At 38.7% G+C, this 13112-nt stretch overlaps 2 protein-coding genes across 2 annotated transcripts in view; one reads left to right on the top strand and one right to left on the bottom strand.

The window, feature by feature from the left end:
- Wrn (WRN RecQ like helicase) overlaps positions 1–13112 on the top strand; it is a 104083-nt gene that overhangs the window by 39696 nt on the left and 51275 nt on the right. The window contains exons 16-17 of the mRNA XM_051182266.1: positions 1873–1955; positions 6898–7004. Coding sequence (XP_051038223.1) covers positions 1873–1955; positions 6898–7004 — 190 coding nt within the window. The remainder of the gene's footprint in view (positions 1–1872; positions 1956–6897; positions 7005–13112) is intronic.
- The window catches only part of Saraf (store-operated calcium entry associated regulatory factor), a 735200-nt gene that overhangs the window by 696371 nt on the left and 25717 nt on the right, over positions 1–13112 (bottom strand). The gene's annotated exons all lie outside the window — the stretch shown is intronic.

Genomic DNA, 13112 nt, shown 5'->3' with positions numbered 1-13112 from the left:
GTAATTGATATGCACATCCCTTGGGACAACTACTTCTCCTACTCTTACTATTTGTTTGTTGTCTGTGGATCTTTGTTTAGCCTATCTTTGTTTTTAGTCACTAACTGTATTTTCAGGATCTCATTGTATTTTCAATTTGCATTTTCCTGGTGAATAAGTATGTTGAGTATCTTATACTTATTGCTGTGTGTGTATCTTTGTGGAATTGTCTGTTCCAATTTTTTGCAACTTTTAATTTTTTAATTCTGTTTTGGTGGTAATTTATATATTGTAGATACAAATCTGTTATTTATATGTGCTTTGCTAGTTTATGGCCTTTCCTCCTGTTTCAATAATTCTTTTGAGGGGGATAGTTTTCCAGTTTGAAAAAGTCTAGTTGACAGTTTGTTTTTACAGATTTTGCTTTGGGTATTTAAGAACTCTTCCTAGCCCAAGGTTATAAAGATTGTATTTTTTTTTCTTAAAAGTTTCACAGTTTTATGTTTGGATCTATAACCCACTTTCAGCAAAATCTTTATATTGTGTGGTAGTTGTAGTTTTTTTCTTATGAGGATATCAAGTTGTTCTAGCTCCATCTTTCCTCCACTGGATTCCCTTTTTGCCTTTCTCAAAAATGATCTGAATAGGTGTGTGCAGATTGCTTGCTGTGTGTCTGCTCACACTTCTGTGGATCTTGGCTACCAGAGCAATATTAATAAGCCTGTCTGTCTGGAGTACAAGCCCTCCAATTATGCTCTTTTTTTCCATGGCTGTGTTAGTTTTTTTGGCTGCTCTTTAGGAACAAGAATGTTCCAGTGTCCATATTTTAACCAGGATGACCCGAGTCTGGCTCTCTAAGGGAACAGCTGAATTTCAAGAAACTGGGGTACACTGAAGTTAGCTAACTCGTCTTAGATCAGTTTCCATGTAGGAAGGTGAACTGAGACCAAAACCTGTGCAAAGTGGTGCCAGATTTTATTATTTTTATTGTTTTGTACAATAACTAGAAGACTGTATTAATTTCCTGGAAATAAAGGAAATTTATTCTATGCCTAATAAATTCCTAGTGGAAATACAATGTTTAGTGTGTAATAGACATGCAAATATTGTTGATGGATGAATTAAAAACTTAACTTTTTATAGAAAATGGAGTCTAATTTGATCTGTTTTTATTTGGTAAAGTGAAGACACACCATAAGTAGTTTCTAGCCTTCATTATAAAAACTGCCCTCATAACCAATGAACATGAGTAGTTTAATCGAAAAGTGGATTTTATTTTAAGGGTAAAGGAACTTCATATGGCTCCCACTGAGAAAAACTGGGCACGGAGAATATAAAGGACCTTTCTTTTTATGTTCAGTCTCTTCTCATGTTTCCTTTCTGAAGAGATCAGTCACCAGATAAAGATGGCTACTCCGCTTTTCCCTCCTTGACATGCTGCACTGACTGGTTGCTTCTCCATTGGGTGTTTGAGTCCTGGGAGGGATTGCCTTTGCTTTCTATCCCTATTGGCAGAATACAGAGAATTAATTGGGATGTTGCACTCTTAATCACAAGAGAACAAGGAATCTGTGTCTTAGCTCTTAGATGGAGTATGTGGATGCAGGATAATACGAAAAGTTTGCAAAGACTTGATCATCTAACTTGGGCAGTTTTTTTGGGGGTGGGTGGGGTGGGAACTGGACTGTTAGAAATAAGAATTTGACATGTAATACAACCTTTGTGCCCTGCATTTTGTTTTGTTAAGCTGAAGATAAAGAACTAACATGTGTGAATGTGTGTGTATAACATTCCTTTGTCATGAATTTTAATTTTAATTTGTTACTCTTGACTTGATTGCTCTCTTTATTGGAATGTTTTCTTTCCTGTTTCTGTTTTGGTTTGTCTTTACAGAGGCAAATACAGGATCATATACATAACTCCAGAATTCTGTTCTGGTAACTTGGACCTACTCCAGCAACTTGACTCTAATATTGGTAAGTAACAAAAATAGGACTTTTGTGAACACAAGTAAACTCGTGGATGGAGACTAGATTTCAGTAAGGCTGATTTCACATGTTTGCTCCAGTAGGAAATCTCTGACCAATTGCTTGTTTGCCCCATTTTATAATACTCTGTAATTCCACATTCCATAAAGGTGGGACTTCAGGGTTAGTGTTATATTTGCATGCATGCATGTATGTATCGCTTGTTATACTATAAAGTCTTCTGAGACAAAAATACTGTTCTTGTTTATTTCTGTTCCCTCAGTTCAGGACTTGGCACATAGTTGTCTATTTCTGTGTGCTACTGAATGAATTTTGAGTCCTAGATTCTAGGGTTTATCTTTTTTCGTCTTCTGAGACTAAGTTAAATCAGTGTAGTGGTTCTTCATTCTTGTTCATATGAATCACTCTTTAAGCTTTAGAAAGATGTTATTAAACATGTAAACAGAGGTTTCTCTGTTCCACCCCGTTCCACAGCCGTTTCTAAATAATCGCTCAGAGACTTAATATTAATTACAACTTGCTTGGTCAAGCAGCTCAGGCTTATTTTGCCTTAGAAAATGTAAATATAAAAGTATTCAAATGCTGTGGCACTGTTTGTACTTAAGTGCTATCATATGGTGATGGTTTGGCTCAGCTGAGAGTCCCATAGGAGACAAATGCTATCCATATTTGAAACCTTAGTTTGAATTTTATCCAACTTGTAGGATAAAATTGTTTTCCCAGTTTGTAAGATCTTTTTGAAGAATGTGGTATTAAGTAATTAGGTTAAGTTTTCAGTATTGTACTGGGCTGGCTAGTTTTATGTCAACTTTACACAGGCTAGAGTCATCAGAGAGGAGGCAACCTAGATTGAGTAAATGTCTGCCTAGGATTAGGACAGAGGCAAGTCTATAGAGCATTTTCTTAATTAGTAATTGATGGGGAAGGGCCCAACCCACGGTGGGTGTTGCTATCCCTGGGCTGGTGGTCCTGAGTTTTGTAAGAAAGCAGGCTGAGCAAACCATGAGGAACAAAGTTAGTAAGTAGCATTCTTCTGTGACCTCTCTGTGACCTCTGCATCAGCTCCTACATCAAGGTTTCTGCCCTGACTTCTGTCAGTGATAAAGGTGCTGTGGAAGTATAAACTAAATAAACCTTTCCTCCCCAAGTGGTTTTGGTCATGTTTTTTTATCACAGCAATAGTAACCCTGACATGGACCATATCGCTTAATATTGTGTAATGAGAATATATTTAATAGTTTTTGTTAACAAATACAAGGAAAAAAAAAACTTTTCTATTTTAGAATGAGGGCATAGATTAACAGTTAAGTCAGTGGTTCTCAACCTTCCCAATGCTGCAACTCTTCAATACAGTTCCTCATGTTGTGGCGATCCCCAACCATAAAATTATTGTCATTGCTACTTCGTAATTTTAATTTTGTACTGTTATGAATTGTAATGTGAATAACTGTGTTTTCTAATGGGCTTAAGTGACCTCGATGAAGGGGTTGTTTGTCCCCCAAAGTGGTTGTGACTCACAGGTTGAGAGTCACTAATTTAAGGAACTATATTATCAAAGTGTGCCACTACTGTCAATTTAGCTCTAACCGGTGTGTTATTGCCTGCAATTGGGAAAAAAAGTTTGAGATGTATCCTATTAGCCTATAAAAAGTTCTACTGAAGGCTGGAGAGATGGCTCAGAGGTTCAGAGCATTGACTGCTCTTCCAAAAGTCCTGAGGTCAATTTCCAGCAACCACAAGGTGGCTCACAACCATCTGTGACGAAATCTGGTGCCCTCTTCTGGCATGCAGGCATGCTTGCAGACAGAACACTATGTACCTAATAAACAAACAAAAAATTCTTTAGAGCATTTCACTATGGGTCAAGCCCAATTACCTTATAGATCAATTTCATGGTTATATCTAAAAAATTGTTATCTATGGTTCTAATATTGTATGTTTTATTCCACCTTAGTATTAGTTTTATAATGATGTTAAATGAATAATTATTGTAAGTTAATCAACATTAAATGTTTTTTCGAAGTAGTTACATTTTTTTACTTTTTTTGTTTTTTTGAGACAGGGCTTCTCTGTGGCTTTGGAGGCTGTCCTGGAACTAGCTTTTGTAGACCAGACCAGGTTGGCCTCACAGAGATCTGCCTGCCTCTGAGTGCTGAGATTAGAGGCGTGCACCACCACTGCCTGGCAACTTTTTACTTTTTATCATGGATAAATTATGAATGCTGCAGAGCTGAGGGTATAGCTCAATGATGTGCCTGTACCAGGCCTGCATTCATACCTCTTTGTGTTTAATTTTTGTCTGTTTGTCTTTTGAGACAGGGATTTCTCCAAGTGCTGGGATTAGAGGCACGAGCTACCACCAAGCATATATTTTAAAAAAATATCTTTGTCTTTACTCTGTGTGTTGGAGTGCTTGTGCAGTCAGAGGATGCTTGCAAGAGAAGGGGAGATGGTCCACTCCTTCAGCCATGTTGGGTCCTGGCATTAAACTTGGGTTACTAGGTTTGAAGGGAAGTGCTTTTACCCACAGAGGCCTCTTATTCTCCCCAGATATTATATAGTTTTGTTTATTGTGGCTTTCTTTTTTTCTTCCTTTTTTTTTTTTTTTAAAGAAAGAAGCATTTGCTAGTTATGGAAGTGTAATCTCAATTCTAGGTGGCTGATTCAGGAGGATCAAGAGTTTGAGGGTAGTCCGAGCTCCCTTCTTCTGTTTTAAAAACAAACATGCAAGCAAGCAAACAAACCCTGAAAACAAGTATAAATATTTTCATCATTAGAGCAGAGGTTTCTTTTTTTTCTTTTAATAGATGAAAATGTTTTCTCTGATTTAGAAAAGGGATAAGCTAAATGAAAATTAATTTTGAAATATTTCCTGTATGCTTTTGCTTGCAGGAAATTGTAAAATGCCTACAAAATGAATATACTCAGGATGTTATTTGTACAGTGGCCTGACATTTGACTAATCAGATTTGTCATTTTTAGGTAAATGTTAAATTTTTTAAGGAGTCTGGATCCATAACAGAAATGGCAAACATTCTTTCATATGGGATGCTTTCCCAGCTGCACTTGTAATTGTCTTTTAACTTTGGAAATGAGACTTGAGTGACAGGTATACTTAAATAAAATATGTGGAGAACCTGGGGAGACATTTGAACTTTTGCATTCAAAGTGAATGTTAGCCAAAGCTTAACTTACTGAACTAACTATGCAGGTCAAAGTTCAACTCTATTAACAGCTTGTCCAATCTGCAACTAAAGGCTTCTAATGCATTTAACTTAAAATCTAGCCTTTTAATTCCTAAGGTCAAAGTAAGTATATAAGTAACACTGGAATTTTTAAAACATTCAGTGGTATATGTATATATGTACTATATATAAAAACACACATATACATATAAAGCAAAGACATATACACACACAGACACATACACACATACACTTAGAACTTCATTGTAGCTCATGATCTTAATGAATTGCCAGTGTTTCTTTTGTCTCCTCTTAAGAAGTATGAAATCCTTGAGGTCAAACATATCTTGGTTATCTAGAAAAGGGTTAATTTAATTAATTTATTTAAACAGGGCCTCCTGTAGCTCAGGTATATCTTGAACTCTCTTTGTGGCTGAAGATGACTTTGAGCTCCTGATACTGGAATTAGATGCATGTGCTGCCACATTTGACTCTTGAAAAGGCTTGATCATAATGGCCATGTAATAGTAACAATGGTAGTATAGTTGTATTAAGCTCCAATTGGTGCCAGGCCTCACCTGGGTGTTTTATATGAATGTTCTAATTTAATCTTAGAGTAGTAAGAAATGTGTTATTACTACCCACTGTGCATTATTTTAGTTTATAATGATTGTGTGTGTGTGTGTGTGTGTGCATGTGTGTACGTGTTCATGTGCATGTGCATGTCAGTGTGTGTAGAATTACCACAATATGTTTTAGAGGTCAGAATACAGCATTGGGAGTCAATTCTCTATGTCCACTCTGGGTTTTGAGGGTTGACCTCAATTTGTCAGGCTTTCAAGGCTCTTACCCACTGAGCCATCTCAGAGGCTCAGTAGCTCTGAGGACGCTGAGAACTGGAAAGATTTATAACTTGCTCATTGTTTTGTGTACAGCCAGTCTGATTCTAGAGCACATGTTTTTAATCACCTCAGTCTTAAAGGTGTTAACTTAGTAATTAATGGTAAAGGCATTACTAGTTAGTACTTTGAAATATCTGAAGATGTTTTGATAGATGGTCATTTCAAGGCACTATTGATCTTGTTTTAGTGTGTGTTGTGGGGCAGAGTGGAGAGCTTTATTCCTTTTTGCCTACTTTGTAAACAGTGGGATTTAGTTCTTTCCATTCCATTTTATGTTAGACAATGTGGACAGCAACCTGTCTTCATGCACTGGCATTTCAGAGGGACTTCCTGCAATATGATAAGTGCTTGATCATGGATAATGATGTACTTAAATTAATCTCAATACAAATGTGCTGACTATTTGTCTCTTGATAGCTACTCCATGAGATAAGATTAACATTATTGCCAAAGAAAAATAGAGCAGTTCTTTTGAAAGAACATTGTTGCAGATGGTTTATAAATGATAATTTTGGAAAAAAGTAATAGTATACAGTTCTTGTCTTTGAGGACTAGTGATGAAAGCTAAAATTAGTATATTGTTGGGATTAATATATTAAATTTTCCTTTATTCTAATGTCTTTTATTCATTTCTTCTTTACTATTCTTGCTTATGAGTTTTGATATTATCAGTACCATTTATGCTTCCCATGTGTATATGTGTGCCAATCACTTTGATTTGGGTTATACTTTCTGTAAGGCATATATTCTAATAGAAAACACCAATAGTGACTTAGTGCTTTTTTTTTTTTTTCTTTTTTCTTTTTGAACCTTACTTTTCTGTGTATATTTTCTCTTTTGTAGGTATCACACTTATTGCTGTGGATGAGGCTCACTGTATTTCTGAGTGGGGTCATGATTTTAGAAGTTCATTCAGGGTGCTGGGCTCTCTTAAGACAGCACTCCCATTGGTAAGCGTTGCCAGGTCTGATGTCTCCACTGAGCCCAGGGTTTCTACCACTAAACACAATCCCGACCCCAGGTTGATGGTCTGGAAGTGACATATTTACCAAGTGCTTTCCAGGACTGGGTAATGTCTGAACAGCTAAACTGCTCCATAAAAGAAAGCACTTGTGGTTGGGTACCCCTGATTTTACTTTATAAGGATCCAAAAGGTCAAGAATAATGATTGTGGGCATTTTTTTTTTTTTAAATCACAGTACATTACCACAGCTATTCATTTTTAAAATCATCTACCATGCCTGATTTATAACAAGGGGGTGGTTCCAAGCACCTATTGGGGTTCTTGGAACTGTATCCCCTATCACTAAGGAGTAATAACTGCCAGTTTTAACTGATATTTTCAAAACTTGTTTGTCAACTCTTGTCCCAGGAAGGAGTATCCATCCTATGCCCTAGCAGCTAGGAATGTGACACAACACAAAATAAACATAGAGATATTTTTGTGATTTTTTTTTGTTTGTTTTAATAACACAGTTTTATGGTCCTTGAGGGTGAATTTTACTGATGGCAGTAGAATTGCTCAACATCAAAGGTTGGACATTCCGGGTAGAGAGTTTCCTTAGCAAGATACATGCCAGCTTCAAAAGAAAGCCAATGTTAGATTTAAGCTTCCTTGCTTGACTGTCTGGTAACTGAGATGGTTAGTAAATGGCTAACTGGAGAGACATAAATGGTGGGTAATTAAGTAAACAAACAAATCAACAATATCAAAAACTTAATGATACAGCTAGCAGATATAGTATGGAAGGAGAATAAAACTAATGTCGTATGAGGTCTGAGTATGTGACTGGCTTTGGGTCAGGCACTGTTGTCTCAGATAACCTCAGGGCCATTCATAAAGATAGCCATTATTATTATTATCATATTTCTTCAGTTGTCACAGGATAGCACATTTTCCTGGTGGTCTTTTTTTTTTTTTTAGCTACCACGCCTTCTCCTCAAGTCTCTAAGTCTCTCCTGTTTCTTTGTACCGCTCTGTTTTATTAAGGTCAGCATGCCTCGTATCTTAGTCTTTAGACACACTTGACTTTTCTCTGTGTTTACCTGCATGGTTGTTGTTAGTGTTCAGGCAACTGTACTGGTCTGTCCTTGGGGTTCTGACAGGAAATGCCCTCAGCTGCAGCTACTAAGAGCACCACCTGTGCGTATTCACTACCTTCTACTTTAAAAGGGCCCTGCCCACCTCCTATCCTCCTCTCTTTCCTTCTCTCTCTCTCTCTCTCTCTCTCTCTCTCTCTCTCTCTGTCTCTCTTTCCCCCTCTTTCTTCTCTTTCCCTCTCTTCCCTCTCCTGCTGCTCATGTCTCTGGAGACTGAGTTCCCCCATCTCCTTTCCCCCTTTTATGATCCCTTTGCCTAATTAAAAAACCCCTCTGCTTGAACCCTGTCTCATGGCATCTTCTCTCGACAGCTGCTTGTAATTTACAACAGTTGTCTCCTATAGCATACAGATTTAAATACCATCCATCTATGGAGAACCCTCAAATTTACATCCCTGTCTTGGATTAATACCACCAAGATGTGATTGAGTGCCTCTGCCTATTTGCCGGCATTTGGTATTGTCACTACATTCTATTTTAGCCATTTTATTGATTATGAATCACACATATTATAGGAGATTTATAGGATATGTACACATATAGTTGCCTAGTTAAGAATTTTCTATTTAGGTTCCTAAGGGTACTTCAAACTTAATCTATTCCAAACTGATTCTCCCATCCTGACTGCTTTTCCTTCAGAGTCTCTTAACTTGTTTTTAGCAACACCAGAGAGTTTTGCTGTACAGTGATGATTAAACTAGAAATCTTCCTGGCTTAGTCTCCCCTCCACTGTCTCAGTGCCTGGATTGTAGTGTGTACTTCTGTACTTGGTAACTCTTTACTTTTTACCACTCTCTGCCATGCATTTCAACATCAAGCAAATCTTGTGAGGTTGTTCAAGTATAGATATATAGACTCTAATCATTTCTGTCTGTATCCCTGCCATATCCCAAGTACTAGCCTACATCTTTCACTTAGGCTATTACAATAACCTCTTGTTTTCCATCTCCAGTCTGTTTCAGTAAAGTAGTCAAAGTGATAGATTTGTGTCTTCTGTGCAAAGCTTTCTTGTACAAATACTTGTTGTAGTATGCCATTTCATCAAAAAAGGCACAAATTGATGATAACTACATCTCACTGAGTTTTATGTTATCTAGTCTTTCACTTTCTTGTCCAAGTGATGGCATCTCTGAGATTATTAGTGGGATATCCATCACTGGATTAAACACCTCTCAGTGTTTGGGTCTGTTACACATGGATAAGACAATTTGTATCTAAACCATAACAAGGGGGAGTGTACCTGTTTCTTTTTGTTTATATAAGCAGGGGTAGTGCCTGACTCATAACAGTTGCTCAATAATTACTTGGATGAATAAATTAATTCTGGCCAGAAAGCTTGGAATTGCTGAAGTAGTTTTCCCACATAGGTAGTTATAAAAGAGTTGGGTGGTTAATAGGTATACCATAGTATACTGTACTGTGCTGATTTCAAAATAAATGATTTGAAAGAGACAGACCTTAAGTAGCTCGTAGTCCAGTGAGGGAGATGAGAGCCACAGCCAGGAAAGTAGAAGCAAAGGAAACAAGTGATACATCATGCATAGAATGTACAGGTGACACGGAGAGATGAATAGTGCCAATCTCACAGCAGCCCTCACACATGGGAGGGCAACAAAGGGGTTCCACAATGCAAGACCGATTTCCACTGGGTTAGGATGGGTTAATGAGATAGACAGAGCTGTGCACTTGGAAATGAGGAAGGGTGCTCTTGTAATCCTTTCCTAGGCCCTTGAGTCTAGGGCTGTGTTAAAAGAGTTGAAATCTTTTGAACAGCTCTTGAATACTCTTCAGGTGGAATTAAATCTTCCATTATGTATAGCTCTAGACATAATGAGATCATTTTCAGTTCTTCTAGTGATTAAGCAGCATATCCCTTCAGCTGAGAGTCTTGGCAGGTAATTCCTCAGGTAGGGGTTGAGAATCCTTCCCTCCTGGGGTTTCCCTGTTGGAAAGTGGCATGAAATGCCACCTGCTGAATATCAGTTTTCTCTATCCTTGGTCTCACCGTTCTGTACCATTGCACTGGAATTACTCGTGTAAACACGGATCATCGCACCAAATCGTTGTAGGAAACCTAAAAATGCTAGAAACCACCCAACAGTTGACAGAAAGCCCACTTGTAGGGAATCATGAAAGTGAGCCCTGAGAGGAAGGAGCAGGTGAAGGTTGTACACATCCTTAAAATGTGTCTCCAACTGGGAGGAAGTGTTTCTGAAATCCATGAGACATGTCGGCTCTTGCTGTTGCTTTTTCCCAAGGACCCATTAAAAGGATCAGCACACAGCAGACACTGAGTAACTGGGACAAGAGAACAGATACCTAAAATCTGTGTGAACTAGTCACATGATGCAATTTGGAAACAGAATAGCTATATTTTTAACCTTTTTGTCATAGGATATATAATTAAGATCCACCTAAATGTATAGTGCCATGAGATTAATATGCATTATATTATATTTTGTTGCTTATTTTGCCAAAAATTGGTGAAGAGACGCTGACCACAGCAACTCTTTTTTTTTCCATTTATAAAATTTTTATTTATTTATTTATTTTATATAACCAAGTCCATTTAAATGAAAACAAACATTTATAGACAATATTTGGGAATTTGGGCGTCGTTCTTCCCAAACTACTTCCTGCTGGTAAGGGGCGCTGTCATGGGGGATTCTAAGAAGATACAGAAATCACGGCTGTAGTCTGTAAGGCTGCTTTGTCCAGCTGTTTTGAATGTAGGATCACCTGGCACTTTGTTTCAGGCGGTCTGGCTTGATCAAACCACATTAGTCTGGAAGGAATTCATAGCTTTTCATTTTCTGTGGAAACAAAAATAGAAATCCTTTTCCCCAGTAACTTGTCTTTGAACTTAAATTTTGGAGTCAAAGCATTTTTTTTATTTAATTTATTATTTTACATGTTGATCCCAGGTTCCCCTCTCTCCCTCCCTCCCTCCTTCCCTTCCTTTTATCCTCTCTGCCCTCTCACATGCACTCTAACCACCCTGCCCTCCCATCCCCCCACCCCAATTCCATATGTAGGGCAATGCCATCCAGTTGGGGTCATGTAGATCTGACAGGTCATGTGAAGCAGGGACTAGGGCTTCTCTCCTGTCTCTAGGTTAAGGCAGTTATCCCTCCATGGGGGATGCATTCGCAAGGTCCTTTTGTACACCAGGGATACATCCTGGCCCCACTGTCTGAGGTCCATTAGACTGCTCAATCCTTCTGGCAGAGACCCATATTCAGGGGGGCCTGAGTCAGTCCCATGCTGGCTTCCCAGCTATCAGTCTGGAGGGCCCGTTAGCTCCTCCTTGTTCAGGTCAGCTGTCTCTATGTGTTTCTGCTGCCTGGTCTTGTCCTCTCCATCTGCATCTGGGTTCTAGTTCAACTCAGTGTTTATGTATGGTTGTTTGCTTCTGTTTCCAACAGGTATTAGATGAAGGCTCCATGGATAAGTTAGTTGTTGATCTCACTCTCCAGGAAGGGCATTTATGGTAGCCTTTCCACGGAAGCTCAAATTGTTAGTTGGCGGCAGTCTTGTAGTTCTCTAGACCTTTCTTTGTGTTCAATTTTCTCTTCAAACCAATATTGGCTCCCTCTTTTATGCTCTCTCTCTCTCTCTCTCTCTCTCTCTCTCTCTCTCTCTCTCTCTCTCTCTCTCTCTCTCCCTCCTGTCTTCTATTCCTAACCGGGCTCAATCTTCCTGGTGGCATGTATTTTCCTTTACTCCCCCTCGTTTTCTCCTACTTCTCTCTCCATTCACTGCCCCCCCCCACTTCCCCTGTGCTCTGGGGGACTTGTCCCTTCCCGGTTCTGTGAGGGGCTTTATATGAATCTCTTAGAATATACCTTGTATCCTAGTTCCTCTGGTGGTGTGAATTATAAGCTGGTGATCCATTGCTCTAGGTCTAAAATCCATATATGAGTGAGTACATACTATGTTCTTCTTTTTGTGACTGGGTTACCTCATTCAGGATGGTTTGTTTCTTCAAGTGCCATCCACTTGCCTGTGAATTTCAAGATACCATTATTTTTTTTTCTGTAGAGTAGTATTCCATTGTGTAGATGTGCCACATCTTCATTATCCATTCTTCAATTGAGGGGCATCTAGGTTGCTTCCAGGTTCTTGCTATTACAAATAGTGCTGCTATGAACATAGTTGAACAGATGTCTTTGTTGCATGGATATGTATCATTTGGATATATGCCTAAGAGGGGGATTGCTGGGTCCTGTGGTAAACTAATTCCCATTTTCCTGAGGAACCCCCATACTGATCTCCAAAATGGCTGTATGAGTTTGCACTCCCACCAGCAGTGGAGGAGTGTTCCCCTTTCTCCACATCCTCTCCAGTATGAGTCATCATTGGTGTTTCTAATTTTAGCCATTCTGGCAGGGGTAAGATGGTATCTCAAAGTTGTTTTGGTTTGCATTTGCCTGATAGCTAAGGATATGTTGCACTTTCTTAAGTGTCTTTCAGGCTTTTTGATTTCTGCTTTTGAGAATTCTTTCTTCAGTTCTGTACCCCATTTTTTAATAGGGTTATTTGGTGTTTTGTTGACTAGTTTCTTGAGTTCTTTGTATATTTTGGAGATCAGCCCTTTGTCAGATATAGGATTGGTGAAAATCCTTTCCCAGTCTGTCTGTGGGCTGCTGTTTGGTCTTGTCCACTGTGTCCTTTGCCTTACAGAAGCTTCTAAGTTCGAAGAGGTCTCATTTATTAATTGTTTCTCTCAGTGTCTGTGCCCCTGGGGTTATGTTCAGGAAGCGGTCTCCTATACCAATTTGTTCAAGGGTATCTCCTACTTTCTCTTCTAAGAGGTTCAATGTGGCTGGATTGATGTTGAGGTCTTTGATCCATTTGGACTTTAGTTTTGTGCATGGCGACAGACATGGGTCTATCTGCAGTCTTCTACACACCTTCATCCAATTGTGTCAGCACCATTTGTTGAAGATGCTGTCTTC

The sequence above is a fragment of the Phodopus roborovskii genome, unplaced genomic scaffold (genome assembly GCF_943737965.1).
Source record: "Phodopus roborovskii unplaced genomic scaffold, PHOROB, whole genome shotgun sequence".
Lineage (NCBI taxonomy): Eukaryota > Metazoa > Chordata > Mammalia > Rodentia > Cricetidae > Phodopus > Phodopus roborovskii.
The sequence above is the reverse complement of the archived record's forward strand: the minus strand, read 5'-3'. Positions and strand labels throughout refer to the sequence as shown.